A 15,391-nucleotide genomic window follows, 5' to 3' on the forward strand; every position below is an offset into this window, starting at 1 on the left:
ATTCCGGCACAACTTTATTATGCTCTGTGACTTATGCCGTGCAAATAAACAAAATGAGAAAATGATGCAGATTAGATAAACTACAAATTATAGTTAGTGCAATCAGTGGCGTAGCCAGACCTCCAAGGTAGGGGGGGCTCGATACGAAAACTCGCCCCCCCCCCCCCCCGCTGATTCTGTGTGCGAGAACAGACACATACTTGTGAAACACTGCAAAGTGCGGATAAAAAAAAAGTTGATTTGGACATTCACAATACGATTACATGTATAGGCTACCATGACCAAGGAGATGGTGTCACGAGATTGGAAGTATTTTGAAAAGCTCATACATTGAAAGCTATTCAAGAGTGCTGCTTAGATAGACGCCATGATCTGCAAGAACTTTCGCGATCGTCACACTGCCCCCCCCCCCTTATATTACGTTCTCTTCAGATTTGCACGATTTGCTGAGTAGGTCCGTGGCAGGTAGGGGGGGCTCGAGCTAGCACGGGCCCCCCTAGCTAGGGGGCTCGTGCCCCCCCCGTGGCTACGCCACTGAGTGCAATTGCAAACGCAGTTGCTGACCGAGTCGCTGGCCCACACGCATTCCCAACGGGAACTGGAATAGTTGAATCCCCTTCTGTGTACATTCACAGCGGTACACGGAACGCACGGGCATCCCTGTCCTCAATTATCGACTTGGATGCGAAAAATTGGCCCAAGCGCACTTGTAACACATATATCATGCTCACGACCGTCAGGAAGAAACTGACTGGATGGACGGGACTCAACATCGATGACGCGCTCCGGTAGTTCTCGGGAGAAGTAACCACTTGACACGATCGGCCAAATCGCGGGCACCGAAAAGCGGTGCCGGTGCAGAAAACGAATGCGATGCTCTGTACCCATATTTAGTGACTCTACTTCACACCTTTGCGAGATTAAGTCAGGACAAATCCATTAAGCCATTTAGTCACGTATTGACGTATTTAAGTACTGCCTTTTTTGAACAAACCATCCAGGAGTGGACTTTCTTACCTTTGGACTGGGATTCTGTTACATACCCAGAGTACCTTAGTATGTCTAAGCAGAGCCTTAGGTCACAATTCCTTTGAATGAACCCGTACTCCAGCCTGGACAGCATTCCCCGTTCGCAGTATTTGTAAATAAAATACTCGTTCGCATACACATAGCCATGCCTCAATACGTGAGCATATAGGTCCTCGTAAGTTTCACACCTTTCGTTACAATAAACTACAGTAACTGGCAATAATTGGTGACTATACGCCGCGAGACAACTATAGTCGCTCTGTGGATTTACCTTGCAACCCAAGGGTTCTTTAATGTGTGCCGAAATCTCCGCACACCCGCAGTATTTAACGTATACTATTTATCGTTTGCTACTATCTTAACGTAACGAAGTTGCTGGCGTCATCGGCAGAGGCCGAACCCGCAACCCCGGGATTACAACGCAAATACATAAGAGCGCAGTAAACTTTCGCACCAGCAGATGACAACAACAATAAACGATGACGATCAGATGGCGTGTTGCACCGCGGTGGTACGGTACCCTAACTCATTGCACGTGAAACATTGTGTGAAGATGATGAAGGAAGGATGAAAATACAAGAAAGAACCCCAGCAGATGAACCCTTTTCAGCGGTGCGAGAAAAATGTGCGTTTGTGTGCCGGAAGACTGTTGCATATGAATGAGCAGTCGTCCGGCTTCAGCGCTTGGAAGGTGGTCGGTTGTCCCGATGTTGGCAATATTGTCCGCGTACGGTCAGGACACCCCATATACCGCAAAGAATGTTGTAGTTTAGGTCGAGGACGACTAGTCTTGTTACTTAACTATTATATATAATTATAATATATTTTATATCTTATTTATTATATATGTTAATGTATTATTACAAAAACGGCTGTTTATTACCGTCTATTCGATGCGAAGCACCAGTGCACCAGAAAGCCGTTCAAGTGCATCTTAGCTATAACAGCCTCACACAGGTGCACATGTAGCCGCCGTGTGTAGTTGCGACAGCGGCGCCTGTGCAACATACCCTCGACATCTTTCCGCTGCGCCGGCGCCATTAACGATTCATGACCCTATAATTGCATTTGTTGGGTACTAAAGCCAAAGTATTCAACTCGCACGTCGACGAAGTAATGGGATGAGGTGTGAGAGGGCTTTACCAGTGCTTTTCTCGAAAGAAGCAGAGTGGACAGAACGTTTAGCAAATTTTACTGAATGCTGAAGGTTCGCGAGGTCAATAAAATGTGTCAAGTGGTATGTCATTAACCGTGTCAAACAACTCGAAAGAAGCCCAAATTAATGGCCTGGACCCGTCCACACAGCTCAATAACGAGCGCACTTCAACCGCTTTCGGGCTTGCCCTTGCTAGGTAACGACGTAATACCGAAACATGCATTTTTACAGTTTCTCTGTTAGTTTGTGACTCTAAAAAAGAAAAAGAAGAAAGAGTACAAAACCAAGTATGACAAGTCTCGGCTAGTTCGCGTTGTATGACAAGCTCGTTCTCCACTGTATTTTTTTTTTTCTCACTCATATCACTTTATTAGTGTAAGGTTTCTCTCCTTTTCTAAAGAGCAAACTGGTGTTTTGAATTGGTTGCGTTCTGTGGTGCTTTATTAAGTCGAGTTGAGTTGAGTTGATTAGAAAAGAAAAAAAATGGAGAAATAGGCACTCATTACGAGAGCCGTTACAGATCACTTAGGAAAACACAAATGGCTATCTACAATAAAACCAATGAGTAACAAAGACTCTCAGTCAGTCACTCACACACACTGTCCACGCACGCTGTCCGCACACACTGTCAGTCACACTGTGTCCACCAACTTGGAGTCTGTGCAAAATCGCACAAACGGTTGCATGGCGTGAAACTGATGGCCGGGTGTCCAAGGGCCCAGAACCTTAACGACATCAAATGGTCTGCCATCCAGCCGAGCTAAGGGAGCTTGTAGAGATTATCTGTGCTGCTGATACCGTGGACAGGATAATAAGATATGTTCAGTGTCCTCAACAGTCCCACAGATGCCACAGTTGGGTGAATCCGCCTTTCCAAGCTTGTGAAGAAGACGTCGGCTGCAGGGCACGTTGAGGCGGAGCCGGTGGTAAAGTGACGCAAACGGTCTACGGAACGACGTCGGGAAAGTAGAGGCAAGCTCCGGGTCAACGCGGTGTAGCAGGGAGGCGCGAGCCCCGCCAGAGAGCCACTGTGCCTCAGCCAGTTCGCGACACAAAACAGTGAACATGGCCCTAGCGTCGGACTTGGTGAAATATATGAGTCGTGACGCACGCTTCCCATATGCTCTGCGTGCCGCAGCATCAGCCGCATGATGTCCAGGTATGCCGCAGTGTCCTGGCAACCATTGAAAGAACATGTGTCCAGCAGCCACCGCGTGTAGTTTTACAACATCAGCAACTACGGGGTTGCCAGCACTGGTAGTTCCTGCAGAAATAAGGGACTGCAGAGCAGCCTGGGAATCCGAGATAATAACCCACTTCGTCCGTGAATGAGCCGACGCTATATATTCCATAGCCATGAGCAGAGCGTACAGTTCAGCTGCTGTCAACGATCGTATGGGATAAACGCATTCCACTTTCAACACCATAGACAGGTATGACGAAGGCACTCGTCGATCCAGTTGTTGTAGTGGAGCCATCTGGTGGTATACTACCACTCGGTCTTGGATGTTATGTATTAAGTCGACAGTCAGCTGCCGCTGGACACAGATAGGTACATATTTCTTCACAGAGAGATTCGGAACCGTCAGTCTCACCCTCGGGATCGCCATACTCCAGACAGGAAGCGGTGACTTGAGCCGCCTATGTCGGGGTATAGTACCACGGTATGGTTGGAGAGCTTGTGAGTAGGAGGAGCATGACCTCTGATGCATGGCCTGAACTAGGTAGTGGCGATTATGCCGCGTAGACCAACGGGCGAAATGCCGAAGCGACTCTTGCATCCGAAGGGCTGCCAGCGGTGGTTCCCTGGCCTCAGCAATCGCCGGCTTGTTTGATTGGACGCGTGGACACCTAAGCATACTTTGACGCTTTTGGCCAGTACACTCTCGAGGACAGACTCTGTAGTTCTACACAAGCCATGTAAAATCGGGACATGATACGCCAATAGTCGGCGAATCAGGGAGCGATGTAGTGTCAGCATAGCTTTGGACGACGCTCCCCACCGGGTGCCGATGATGTATCGCATTACGTTAACAGTAGAGTCAGTCTTCTCCTTGATGTGCCATGCTTCTGCAAACCAGGACAGCGATCTGTCAACGACGATCCCTAAAAATCGATGATGAGTGACTCTTCGCAGGCGTTGCCCGTTGACTTGAAGATGAAAGTCCTGAAGACGTTTTCTTGTGAAAGGTAACCACACCGTCTTTTCGTGCGAGATGTCCATTCCCCTCTGAGTCAGAAAGTCAGCAACTATGTCGAGAGCATTCTGCAGACGCGCGCACAGCGCTGGCCACTGCTTATCGGATGACCATAGACATATATCATCCGCATAGATGCTTTATTAAGTGTTTCATTGAAGCTTAAGCGCATCACTGCACTTGTTGGATTTCAAATGGCATGCGCGCCGTATTTTTTTTTTTTTTTTCATGTTGTCTGCGAGCGAGTAGTGCAGGTATTCGCCTCTCCAACTACCTGTAGACGCGCTAGCGCCGTTTCCAAGATGGCGGAGAAAAGGTTTGCCGCTGAATGAACTGAACGAACGAACGCAAGCACGCATGCACGCACGCACTGCATGCGTGCGCCTTATTTTTATTAACTCTTGTCTTCTTGGACGACTACCTGATGTGGAGGTGCCTAAGCTATCACCACAGGGGTGGTGGGTCAGTAAGTTGTTTTTTGTTACTTTGTCGGTCTCAACATCAATTATATTGTCACGGATGAAAACAGACGAGCGAGACGGCGAATAATAGGCGAACGCTTTATTCTAGCTGCTTAGCTGGCTAACACAAGAGCGGTAGCTCTTAGACAGAACTAAGGTGAAGAATGCTCCGGCTTGGAGCTCACACGCTTTTATACACAGCGGCGAACATTGTAGAAAGCGCGCGTCGGTGAAGAAGAGGAAGTAGAGAAGCTTCTCCAAGGTCGTCGATCCGTCCATGAGATCGATGCGAGCGAAGGAACAGATGCTTCTGGAAGCATCGCTCGCTAATCAGCGCGGCGTGTCGTGGATCTCAGGACGTCGCTCGACGCCTCGTCGTCCGTTATGACTGTTCCGTGTGGTCGCTTCAAGGGTGATACGTGGCAATATGACAAGTCAGGGTGATTGACCTCATTTATCCACAACAAAGAAGCAGGCAAGAACAACAAAACTTCATTTCGAGGAGTTTCATCGCCAGGGGCGATACTGTACCGCATTGCTGGGGTCACCGTGAAATGACCCAAACGTAGTCGAGGATTGAAAAATTCCCCCGTAATTTCTTCTTTTTAATTTGGGGGTGGTAAGAAATTTGTTGAAAACAAAAGAAGAGCATGAGAGGAGAGGAAGATCTGCTGGGACAACGCAGGGTTGGAACGTTTTCGTGTGAGACGTCGGTTGTCTTTCGAGTTACTAGACTTAGAAGCTCTTTAAGTTACCAATAAAGTGTTTGGTTTGCAATAGACCTCGTTTCCCGTATTCAGAAGTTGCAAACACAAAGCATAAGCTGCTTCTACAGGTTAGCTGAGAAAAGGAGGTAAATATCATCGTCACACCAAAGCCAAAAAAAAAAAAGAAGAAGAAGAAGAAGGAAAAGGCTAAATACGTCACTCGTCACCAATAAATGAAAGGCACGGTTTCTTGTTGCCTGTAAGGAAGGAGTTACTTTTCGTTGCAATGATATTCCACGGAGCGAAACTGCAAACTCACCCCATTAGGATTAATATTAATCCTAAATGGGGTGAAAAAAAATCAAGAAGGGTTGAAGATATCTCTTAGTAAGTTACATTCTGGAAACGTAAAAAAAACAAAAAATAGTGAAGAAGAAGAAGAAACAAACGAAAATCAGCCGAATTCTTTCTGTACCGAAATCAGGACCGAACTTTTTTCGGAGATGGGGGTTTCGGGTAGAATTCGGTACTATCTGGCGAAACCAGATTTCTGCGCCGAAATTGAAACTGTCGTATAGGGAATAAGTTGCTAGAAGCCAGTGATTACTCAGCCGGAAAGGAAACCATAGCAACAATCACGTCACGAACTGGCCGGCATGCTGCTACGTCTGCGACTCGCTTTCCTATGAATACAGGAATCCTACCGCGCTGGATGGCCGAACCTCGGCTTCCAGTTAGTTTGGTAGCAGTTCGGTCCCGAGTTCGGTTCGGGGAGAATACAGCCGAATCATCCCCGAACCGAGCTGCTTATCTTCGGACAAACATGACATCGTCGGGACGTCGTGGGAGTTGTGCCTGCAACAGTCGCATTTAAAGGTAGCAGTGTTCAATAGTGTGCAAGCTAGCCTCTGCGTCACGAAAGACCTGTACAACCGCTCCTTGGGCTGGATGTCAGTGAAAGCCTTCACATTTTGGTGCGGGTGAATGGGTCATGCATTGAGTCAGACAAATCGAGTTAGCGAGTATCCAGAACTGCTTCAAGGCTTGGGAAATACACCTTACGAATCGAAAATCCAGACAAAATCGGAGGTGAAGCCCGTTCCAGTAGCAGCAGCCCCCCCCCCCCCCCCCCCCCGGTGAACGTGGTAAGAAGTAGTGTGCCTCTGAGTAGTGCGTACAAAAAGGAACAATCCTTGAGGAAGTCACGGAGTAACCAGAGAAGGATAAGACGGCAACTATTGTAGAGTTGCCCAAGGGCGTCAGAGACCTCAAGAAATTGCTTGGTAGACTTTGTCGCAGGATTCATACCAAACCTTGCAGCCAAATCGGGCTCCTTAAGAGAGTGTCTTCGCAAGAATACCTCACTCATGTAGGACTGTGCTCAGGAAAGCGCTTTTGAGGAGATAATGAAATTGTTTAACTCACTGCCAGTTCTGGCATTGCACTGTCCAATGAGAGAGACAATACTGTCTGCTGATGTTCAAGCTTCGGTTTAGGGGAAGCCCTTATGCAGCGTCAAGAAGACAAAACTCTATGTCGTTGCTCACTCTTCCAAGTTACAGACAGAGGCAGAAAGAGGCTACTCTGAGATGGAAAAGTGGGCTCTTTCGATCACATAGGCGTGCGAAAAGTTTAGGAACTACCTTGTGGATTAAAGGTTTTCACATGAATTAATCCTAAAAAACCACTTATGCTTCCGTTCACGTGAAAGCCAGTTCACGAGAAAGTCATGTCCCCAACGCTTGCGCCACAGGATGATGCTGTACGACTTAACGATGCAACATGTGCCAAGAAAAGACCATGTTGCGGTGCACACATTGTCCGGGCAGCCACTTGCTGAGCAAGGAAGCACACGCCTTGCAAAAGGAGTTGCAGAATTGTTGTTGTTCAAACCACTTGTTCGTCAAGTACGTGGCCCAGACATAACTAATAAGAGACTTTTGCGTGCGCAAAACCAGGGCGCTGTCTGCAAAGCTCTAGTTAAACATGTCCATTCCAGCTGGCCAAACAAGAAGACAGGACTGTGCCAAGTGTGGTTGCCAGACCGGCAGTTCAGGAACGAACTTACGCTGCACGATGACTTCTCATGATAGGACAGAGATTCGTCATACACTTTCGTTGAGAGCTTCAGTGCTCAACTCTCTTCACAATGGACACGAAGGTATTGTAAAGTGCAAAAAGCGAGCTGAGGGGGGGGGGGAGGTATATGTTTATTCACACCAAGGAGATGTCAGCCAGGCAAGTGCCGGCTTGCTACTCCTTAAAAAAGAAAGAGAGAAGAGGAAAAAACAGGTGCGGGAGAAGCCGCGATGGGAACGATGTGCTGCGGGCGGTGAGGCTTGCCGCCTGTGCTTCAGACGGCGGTCATCATTTCTGTGACCTTGAGGTACTCGAAGAGTGCCTTGGTAACATCCCGTTGCCCAGGGCGCGGGACAGGCCCGAGGAGTGTAGCGAGCGAGAGGGGGTGGTGGCCCAAGGCTTGGAGGCGTCGGGCGAAGGCGGCACGGGGCGTCGAGAACGTAGGGCACGTTAGCAGGAGGTGGGTTACGTCAGCGATGGCGCCGCAGGCATCGCAGTTTGCTTTGCCGCGTCTGCCCATCTTGTGCAGGAGTGACGGAGTGTAGGCGACGTTACTGGGCGGAGGCGATGAAGGAGGGTTTCCTCGGTCCTGGTAAGGTGTTAGGAGGGGTAAAGTTGCATCGCAGGGTCGATGGCTCGAAGAAAGGTGTTGCATCGAATAGAGTCTGCAATGAAGTGGAGGGTTTCAGAGTTAGACCATCTACGGATTTTAAGGTGGTAAGCTGATGCCGTGAGCGGTAGGTTTGCGATGGGGCTGTCACAGCTATGCGCGCGCTTTGCAGCAGCGTCGGCACGGGTATTCGCAGGGAGGCCTATGTGGCTGGGAACCCACTGGAGCAAGACAGTATGACCGGAGGCGAGAACGGAGTTGTATGACGAGATAGTCATTGCGTGGAGGTCGTTGACTGTCTGGGATCCGTGTGAGCTGACGACCTCCAACGCTGCCTTACTATCTGCAAAGATGGACCAGTTTCCCTGTGGCGAGATGGAAGTGTGCTCAAGCGCCGCTACACGGCAAAGAGTTCAGCCTCCGTGGATGACGTCTCGCTTTCAAGTTTAAAGGTGCGCTCGATGTCTTCGTGGGGCACATAAAATGCTGCGCTAGCTCTGTCAGGTACGACCGACCCGTCGGTGTAAACTGCTAGCCGTTGGTCATGTAGCGTGGAGAGGTGCTCCAGGGCAAGCTGACGTGCGACAACGGAAGGAGTGTCATTCTTTCGCCCAAGGCCGGGGATAGTGGAGCACACGAAGGGCCGGTCGAGGGCCCACAAAGGAGTGGCAAAGGACACGGTAGAAGAGGGCTGGGGCACAACCACCCGCAGGCGGTCGACAGCGCCACCAAAGGCAGAGTCGGGGCAGTCACTTCCTATGAGTCGGAGATATTGGAAGGGGTGCCGCGTTAGGATCCACGTGTAGACTCGAAGGGTCTCCCTGTCACGCAGGATGTTTGCAGGTGGTTCACGTGCCTCCGCGAGGACTGAGGATGTTTCGGTCGTCTTAGGCAAGCCCAGACACACTCGAAGGCTGCGGGCCTCACGCTCGCCAGTCCTACTCAGGCGGTGCAACACCGGGAGGCTGTAGTGCAGCAGGCCTAACACGAGGGAATGGTGTACTCGGCGCAGGTCGTCACAAAACGGACCCCACGACAGTCCAGAGACTCGTCGCAGGACGTTCGCAAAGTTGGACGTCTTGGCCGAGAGTGCCTTGATGTGGTGGGACCATGACAGGCGTTTGTCAATGATTACGCCGAGATATTTGCAGTGCGGCATGAATTGGAGAGGGGTTCCAGAGACATGAAGAGGGTAGCGAGCGAATGACCGCCCGGTAAATGCCATACCGACTGCCTTGCTCGGGACACGTAGTCCCCTATCGGCAAGGTATAACACGATGGTGTTGAGGGCGTCTTGTAGGCGATGTTGAATGGCGTCACGTCGCATGGCAGAGGTCCATATGCAAATGTCGTCAGCGTAAATTGTAATGTTGGTATGCTCAGACAAGTGCGTCGGGAGTGAAGCCATGATGAGGTTGAATAGGAGTGGACTTAACACACTGCCTTGCGGTACGCCGCGATGTACAGGGAACGGGGCTGTGTCACCTTGCGTGGTGCGCACAAATAGAGACCGATCCGACAGGAAGTCGCGGATCCACGCCGTAATGCGGGCCCCGACACCCGACTCTTGCAGCGTTGCGACAACCGCGCTGTGGAGGACGCTGTCATAGGCTTTCATGACGTCCAGGAAAACAGCGGCTGTGAGTTGGCCTTCAGACTGTGCTTGTTGAACGCTAGACACGACATCAACCACGTTGTCGATGGACGATCTTCCCTGCCGAAAGCCCGTTATGGCTTCGGGGAAGTACCTCGTGGTTTCAAAGTACCAGCTCAACCCTGCGTGAATCATGCGCTCCATGGTCTTCGCCACACAGCTAGTGAGGGCTATCAGCCAAAAGGAGTCTGTATCGTGAGGTGATTTTCCGGGTTTCAGGATGAGAACAACAACCGACACCTTCCACTCCGAGCCGAGGATTCCTATTGGTGGTCAGGTATATCCAAGGACATTACTGACACTGTGGAGAAATGCGTTAACTGCATGAAACAGAGAGTGTGCCTCGAAGTCAACCTCTTATGCCCACTTCCTTCCCAGTCCGACTCCCGCAAAGTGTGGCCACATACCTTTTTTGATGCCAACGGCAAGATCTACCTCCTAGTGACAGATTTCTAGTGACAGAGAGAAATGCGTTAACTGCATGAAACAGAGAGTGTGCCTCGAAGTCAACCTCTTATGCCCACTTCCTTCCCAGTCCGACTCCCGCAAAGTGTGGCCACATACCTTTTTTGATGCCAACGGCAAGATCTACCTCCTAGTGACAGATTTCTGCTCCCGCTCCATTGAGAAAGAACCTTCAGAGAATCAGAGGGCTGAGACAGTCATTCTGAGGGCTAAGTCCATCTGCGCGAGGTATGGAGTTTCAGAGACTAGTTACAGATAACGAGCCACAGTTCGGTAAATAGTTTGTTATTTTAGAGATTGTGGATTCACACATGTTACCTCAAGTCTAATGCAAGCACAAAGCAATAGCCATGCAAAGGCAGCAGTTAATATTGAAGGTGAAGATCACGAAAGCTTCTGTTCCTTGCGCCACTACTGACACATGGAGTAACACCCTTGCCCAACGGCTACAGCCACGCAGAGTTGTTGTTCATCCGACGATAACGAACTCACACACCAATTCAACAGGAAACACCAAGTTAATTTAGCACACGAGCGGCCTCGAAAAGACAGAGGTCCAAGAGCAAGGCACGAAAAGAAAAGTTTTTACAAAAACTCGTGACAAACCGGTCGACCCCAACGAGAGATGGAAATAGGGAGATAAACCGGCAGCCATATTTGAAGCCACCCTTGATGGCGCCATGTTGACCTCACCTTGCATTGTTTGCAAATGGCGGACATTAGGGACTCGTGCGCTGAGAGTCTTCGGGCGCGTACGCTTCGAAATTCTGTGGCATTTATTGGTTCCGTAATGCCGCCAACAGTTTAAGGAACCGGCTTTATAGCGAATTCAGCTGGTTGTTTCCGTGCAGAAAAAAAAAAGCACTGGCTCGAGTGCGTATGTCCCAGGGCCGCTTCAACCCAACGTGCGTCGCGCACTCGCGTTCCATTGATCCTTCGGATCGCTCTTCGTTCGTGTTTGCCTTGAACGAAGGAGTGCGAGAGGTCTCCATGAAGCTTCTAAAATTCTAGGCGAAACGCTGGGCGGTTGCGCGCTCTCTATCTCGTTGGTCAACCCGAGTCTATCAGACGCTTCAAGGACGGGTAAACCGAAACTGAAGGTGGGCTTATATAATGCCCAGTAAGGAATGTGGAAACGTTTAGTCAAGTATGGTCAACACAAGCGATAAAACGATGAAAACTTAGGAAACACTGACACCTCTGTATATTAGCCTACAAGCTTTCATGCGGTGAACTGCATTTCATCGGGTCACCTGACCTTGTGAATTGCATTCCATGAATGAAAGCTTCTACGGTGGGCCAGTAGACATAACTTTCAGTGTTCTTCCTTTTTATCAGAATGCCCAGGGGAAAGAACGGCCAACGCCTCCCGAAGTAATAGTTTCCGTGTGGCCGGTTATCGGGCGGCACAATGAAGGGTTCCTTCCAAAGCAGGTTACAATTTTTACCACAACAGGTGCGTTGCCAACTTCGCATCCGGACTCTCTCTGTGTGACCCTAATTTTCCATTAATACATTGCGATGTTTGATCAATGTAGACAAAGAGTAGAACCAGAGTAGAAAAAAGAGGAAAACGAAAGGATGGTAACTCCTGTTAACGAGTTTCATTTATTTGAAACGAAATCCGTTACTAGTTACATTTTTTGCAATGAAACAGTCCTTAATTCACCAGTCTTTATTCGCTACCAGAAAGAGTAAGCCGTTGTTAGTAATCGTTACTAGGCAAAGGGATACAACTGTGCACGAGGATGAATGCGCAGCAACTGTCGATTGACGTTGAACAATCTGCTTTCAATTCCTCTTTATTTTTCACAGGACGAAAACAACCTTGTAACCTGTATAATGAAATGCACCAGGTCCGATTACTTCTGCGTTGAATACTGAATTTTGATGTTGACAAAAAAAAAAAAAATGACTCGTGGAATACTGGTGGTGGTAAGATGAGAATCAATGCTTCAAAAGTGAATATCTACACACACCAGTTGGGTCTAGCTATACCCGCTATCACATTCCAAAGCAGGAGGAAAAAGAAATACGTACGAGCTATAAATAAGCTAGAACAAATAGGAACATTTTAAGGTGTCAGGAACGCCAGCTTCACTATAACCTTGGAGACTGACGGGAATGGCCAAAGGAATGTTATACGCGAAATCAAGACATCGAAGAAGGTTAGAAATGCAGGACTTTAGCAATAGAAGCATGGAGGCGCTGCTACGCTCAGAGGCAAGGCTGCAAAATACAGGCAGTGATAGATGGGTTCATGTACAGGATAACCAAGGAAGAATGGTTGGGGAAAAGGAATTGGTGCAGCCGGCCATTTCCATGAGTGTCTAACCCCCTATTTTACTTTTCTTCCATCAAAGCAAACCAACCAAGGCTACGCGCACTAAACACATAGGAAGTTTTCCTCCAACGCAGCGTTAAACCTAAGGAAACAGAAGAAGATACTGTGAACAGAAAGAAGAAAAAAACTTGTACATGGGGAGGAGATCAGTATCAGTTTTAATGGACGTAGGGTGTAACCGTGCCGTGGCGGTAAAAAAGATAAACTGCGAACAACCTACAAAGCAAAGGAGGACATAGAAGTAAGAATAGTGACATATACAGACCACTAAACGAAAACACGTGAGCGCTTGTAAGAGAAATGTTTCGTCAAGCGAGCAGGATAGGAAATGAAACAACGGTAAACCGTTTGAGCGCTAAATATATTTGCGGTGAGTCACCCCAGGCCATAGTCATGATTTATTTGTTGTTGTTGTTGTTGGAGGACAGAACCCTTTCAACAAGCTACATGAGTGCACTTGTCGGCAGGACGGGGAATGGGGGAGGAATGGGGACGGCAGGAATGGGGAGGGAGACGAGGGGAGAACGTAAAACGTTCTTAGTTGGTTTCGGTGAAACATACTTGTAGTCATGATAGAAAACAACGAAATTGCACACCGGCTTGACGCAACAAAATAACAATTTTAATGCAGACGTTTCGTCTCCCAATTGTTATTTTGTTGCGTCAAGCCGGTGTGCAATTTCGTTGTTTTCTATCATGACTTCTCCTGGCTTCTGGAATATTTTTGCATCGATACTTGTAGTCACACACGCACCTGCAAAAGTTACAATGTACGTGCTCCGCAGAGACTGAGAAAGATTGCAAGCGAGAATAAAGAAAACAAACGAGATGACGGATACTCAGCGGACCCGTACCGCGTTGAGTGTGCAACCGAAAAAAGAAAAAGGGAGGGATGGACCATACACAGAGGAGAACATATCGGACAGTAAAAAGCATATGCAGGACATGTCAGTTGTACCGAGATTAGAGACAGAGATATGCAGTCATGCCAGCAGAGAAGAGCAACAGAAACATCGGTCAAGGCAGACCACTAAAGCTGTGAAATATCTTATAAGAACGTACAGCATGGACTACAGTGTAAGCAGATTTTTTTTTTTAATTTTTATGTGGGCACACTCTTAACACTTTGGCGGTAGTGAAATGGCGGCCGTCCAGCATCGCTACCTCCGATTGAATAGCGACGATGAGCTAAAAGGCAGCATGTGCTGGAAGGAAGGATGTGTTCGGCATCTTCCATAATCGCTACGCACAAACTATTGAGAGGTTGCCTTCCCTACCTTGTGATTTACTGCACACATTGCGTGTGTTTTCTACCATCTGTTTGGTGGCGAAGTTTCAAGCAAACGTCAAAGCAGGAGATGCAACCTTTTGTTCTCCTCATGGAATCGAATATTGTAAACTCATTGGCGTCAACTGTCAAGACACTTTGGGCTCTCAGTTTCCTATATTGCTCTTCGATTGTGTCAAATGTAACGGGACTCACACGAATTTTCTGTGTTTGCTTCCTGTCTTCCATTTCGCCATGTCACTTTACCTGCCCGTTTAAGCGTCTATAATAAATCATTTGCTCGCAAGCAGCCGAGCCCGAGCTGCCCGAGCGGCCGAGCAGCTACAGCGCCGACATGAACGCCATCTCCTAGTGTGAAGTGAAAATCGGTGACGTCACACGCCATCTATCGTTCTGCACCGTTACTAACGACAGACAGCGCGATAGAAGCAAGCGAAAACTGCTCGACTTCCCGCATGGTGTCATCACGGGGTTGGCTCAACAAGTGACCCACTGCCGTTCAATGCAGCTTCTTTGGATCTCTTGCACTATATTGTGTCGCACTTAGCAGATACCTATCCTGGGTCTGCACTGCTACTGCTAAACACAGCGACAAAAAACATCAACTACAGCCATCTCCTGCTCGAACACTGAACGTATCCTGTGAAGGGTGCTTTGCCACATTTAGGGTCATTATACGGGAAAGGCTGCTTCTAGGGACGCCCTCCCCAGTAGCCAAGAAGCTTTCCTTCTAATATACAGGGTGTCCCAGAAAACGTGTCATTGAATTATAATAAAAAAACTACGCCACCTAGAATCATGCGGTCAACGGCATTTGTTCTTATTAGGGTTTTGCCACCTTGTAAAGTTAATGTCATGTACCCCAAGTTTAATTATGCAAATATTTGCGAACTGAACTCAGAAATTTGCCAAGGGAAGGTCACTTTTTTACCCCACCAATATGAAGAGCGTGCCGAATTCACTCCAATTCATAATAATTGACAGTGATATTCACGAGCTATCCCATCGGAAAAAATAGCCGAATATCATGCTTTTCGGAGCACCGGACCATAACGCGCGATGTCTTTTTGAGCGCAATCGCTCGCAGTGCGACGAAAGGAGGTTCCGAAGCCAGTGCAAAGAGTGATAGTAGAAAAAGTAACAGTTCCTAAAATTGGGAGAGGGAAAGCATTATCCCAGCGAAAGTCGGACGTGATAAGCCATGACTGCGTTATCTCTTTTTGCGATGCCGGAGTGGGCTGGGTTTCCAACCTCCTTTCGTTGGACTGGCAAAGATTGCGCTCAAAAATTGATCGTGCGCTATTCTGTGCGACCTCCGTAGAGCATGATGTTCGGCTATTTTTTCCGATGGGATAGCTCCTGAATATCCCTGTCAATTATCATTAATTTGAGTAAATTAG

General features: G+C 48.4%; 1 protein-coding gene across 1 annotated transcript; it reads right to left on the bottom strand.

Annotated features, from left to right (window-relative positions):
* Positions 1-2,964: 2,964 nt before the first annotated feature.
* On the bottom strand, positions 2,965-3,795 carry LOC135385011 (uncharacterized). The gene has a single exon (XM_064614189.1). The coding sequence runs from the start codon at positions 3,793-3,795 to the stop codon at positions 2,965-2,967; it is 831 nt and encodes a 276-aa protein (XP_064470259.1).
* Between the last annotated feature and the right edge of the window lie 11,596 nt (positions 3,796-15,391).

This window comes from Ornithodoros turicata, chromosome 2 (assembly GCF_037126465.1).
Source record: "Ornithodoros turicata isolate Travis chromosome 2, ASM3712646v1, whole genome shotgun sequence".
NCBI classification, from domain to species: domain Eukaryota; kingdom Metazoa; phylum Arthropoda; class Arachnida; order Ixodida; family Argasidae; genus Ornithodoros; species Ornithodoros turicata.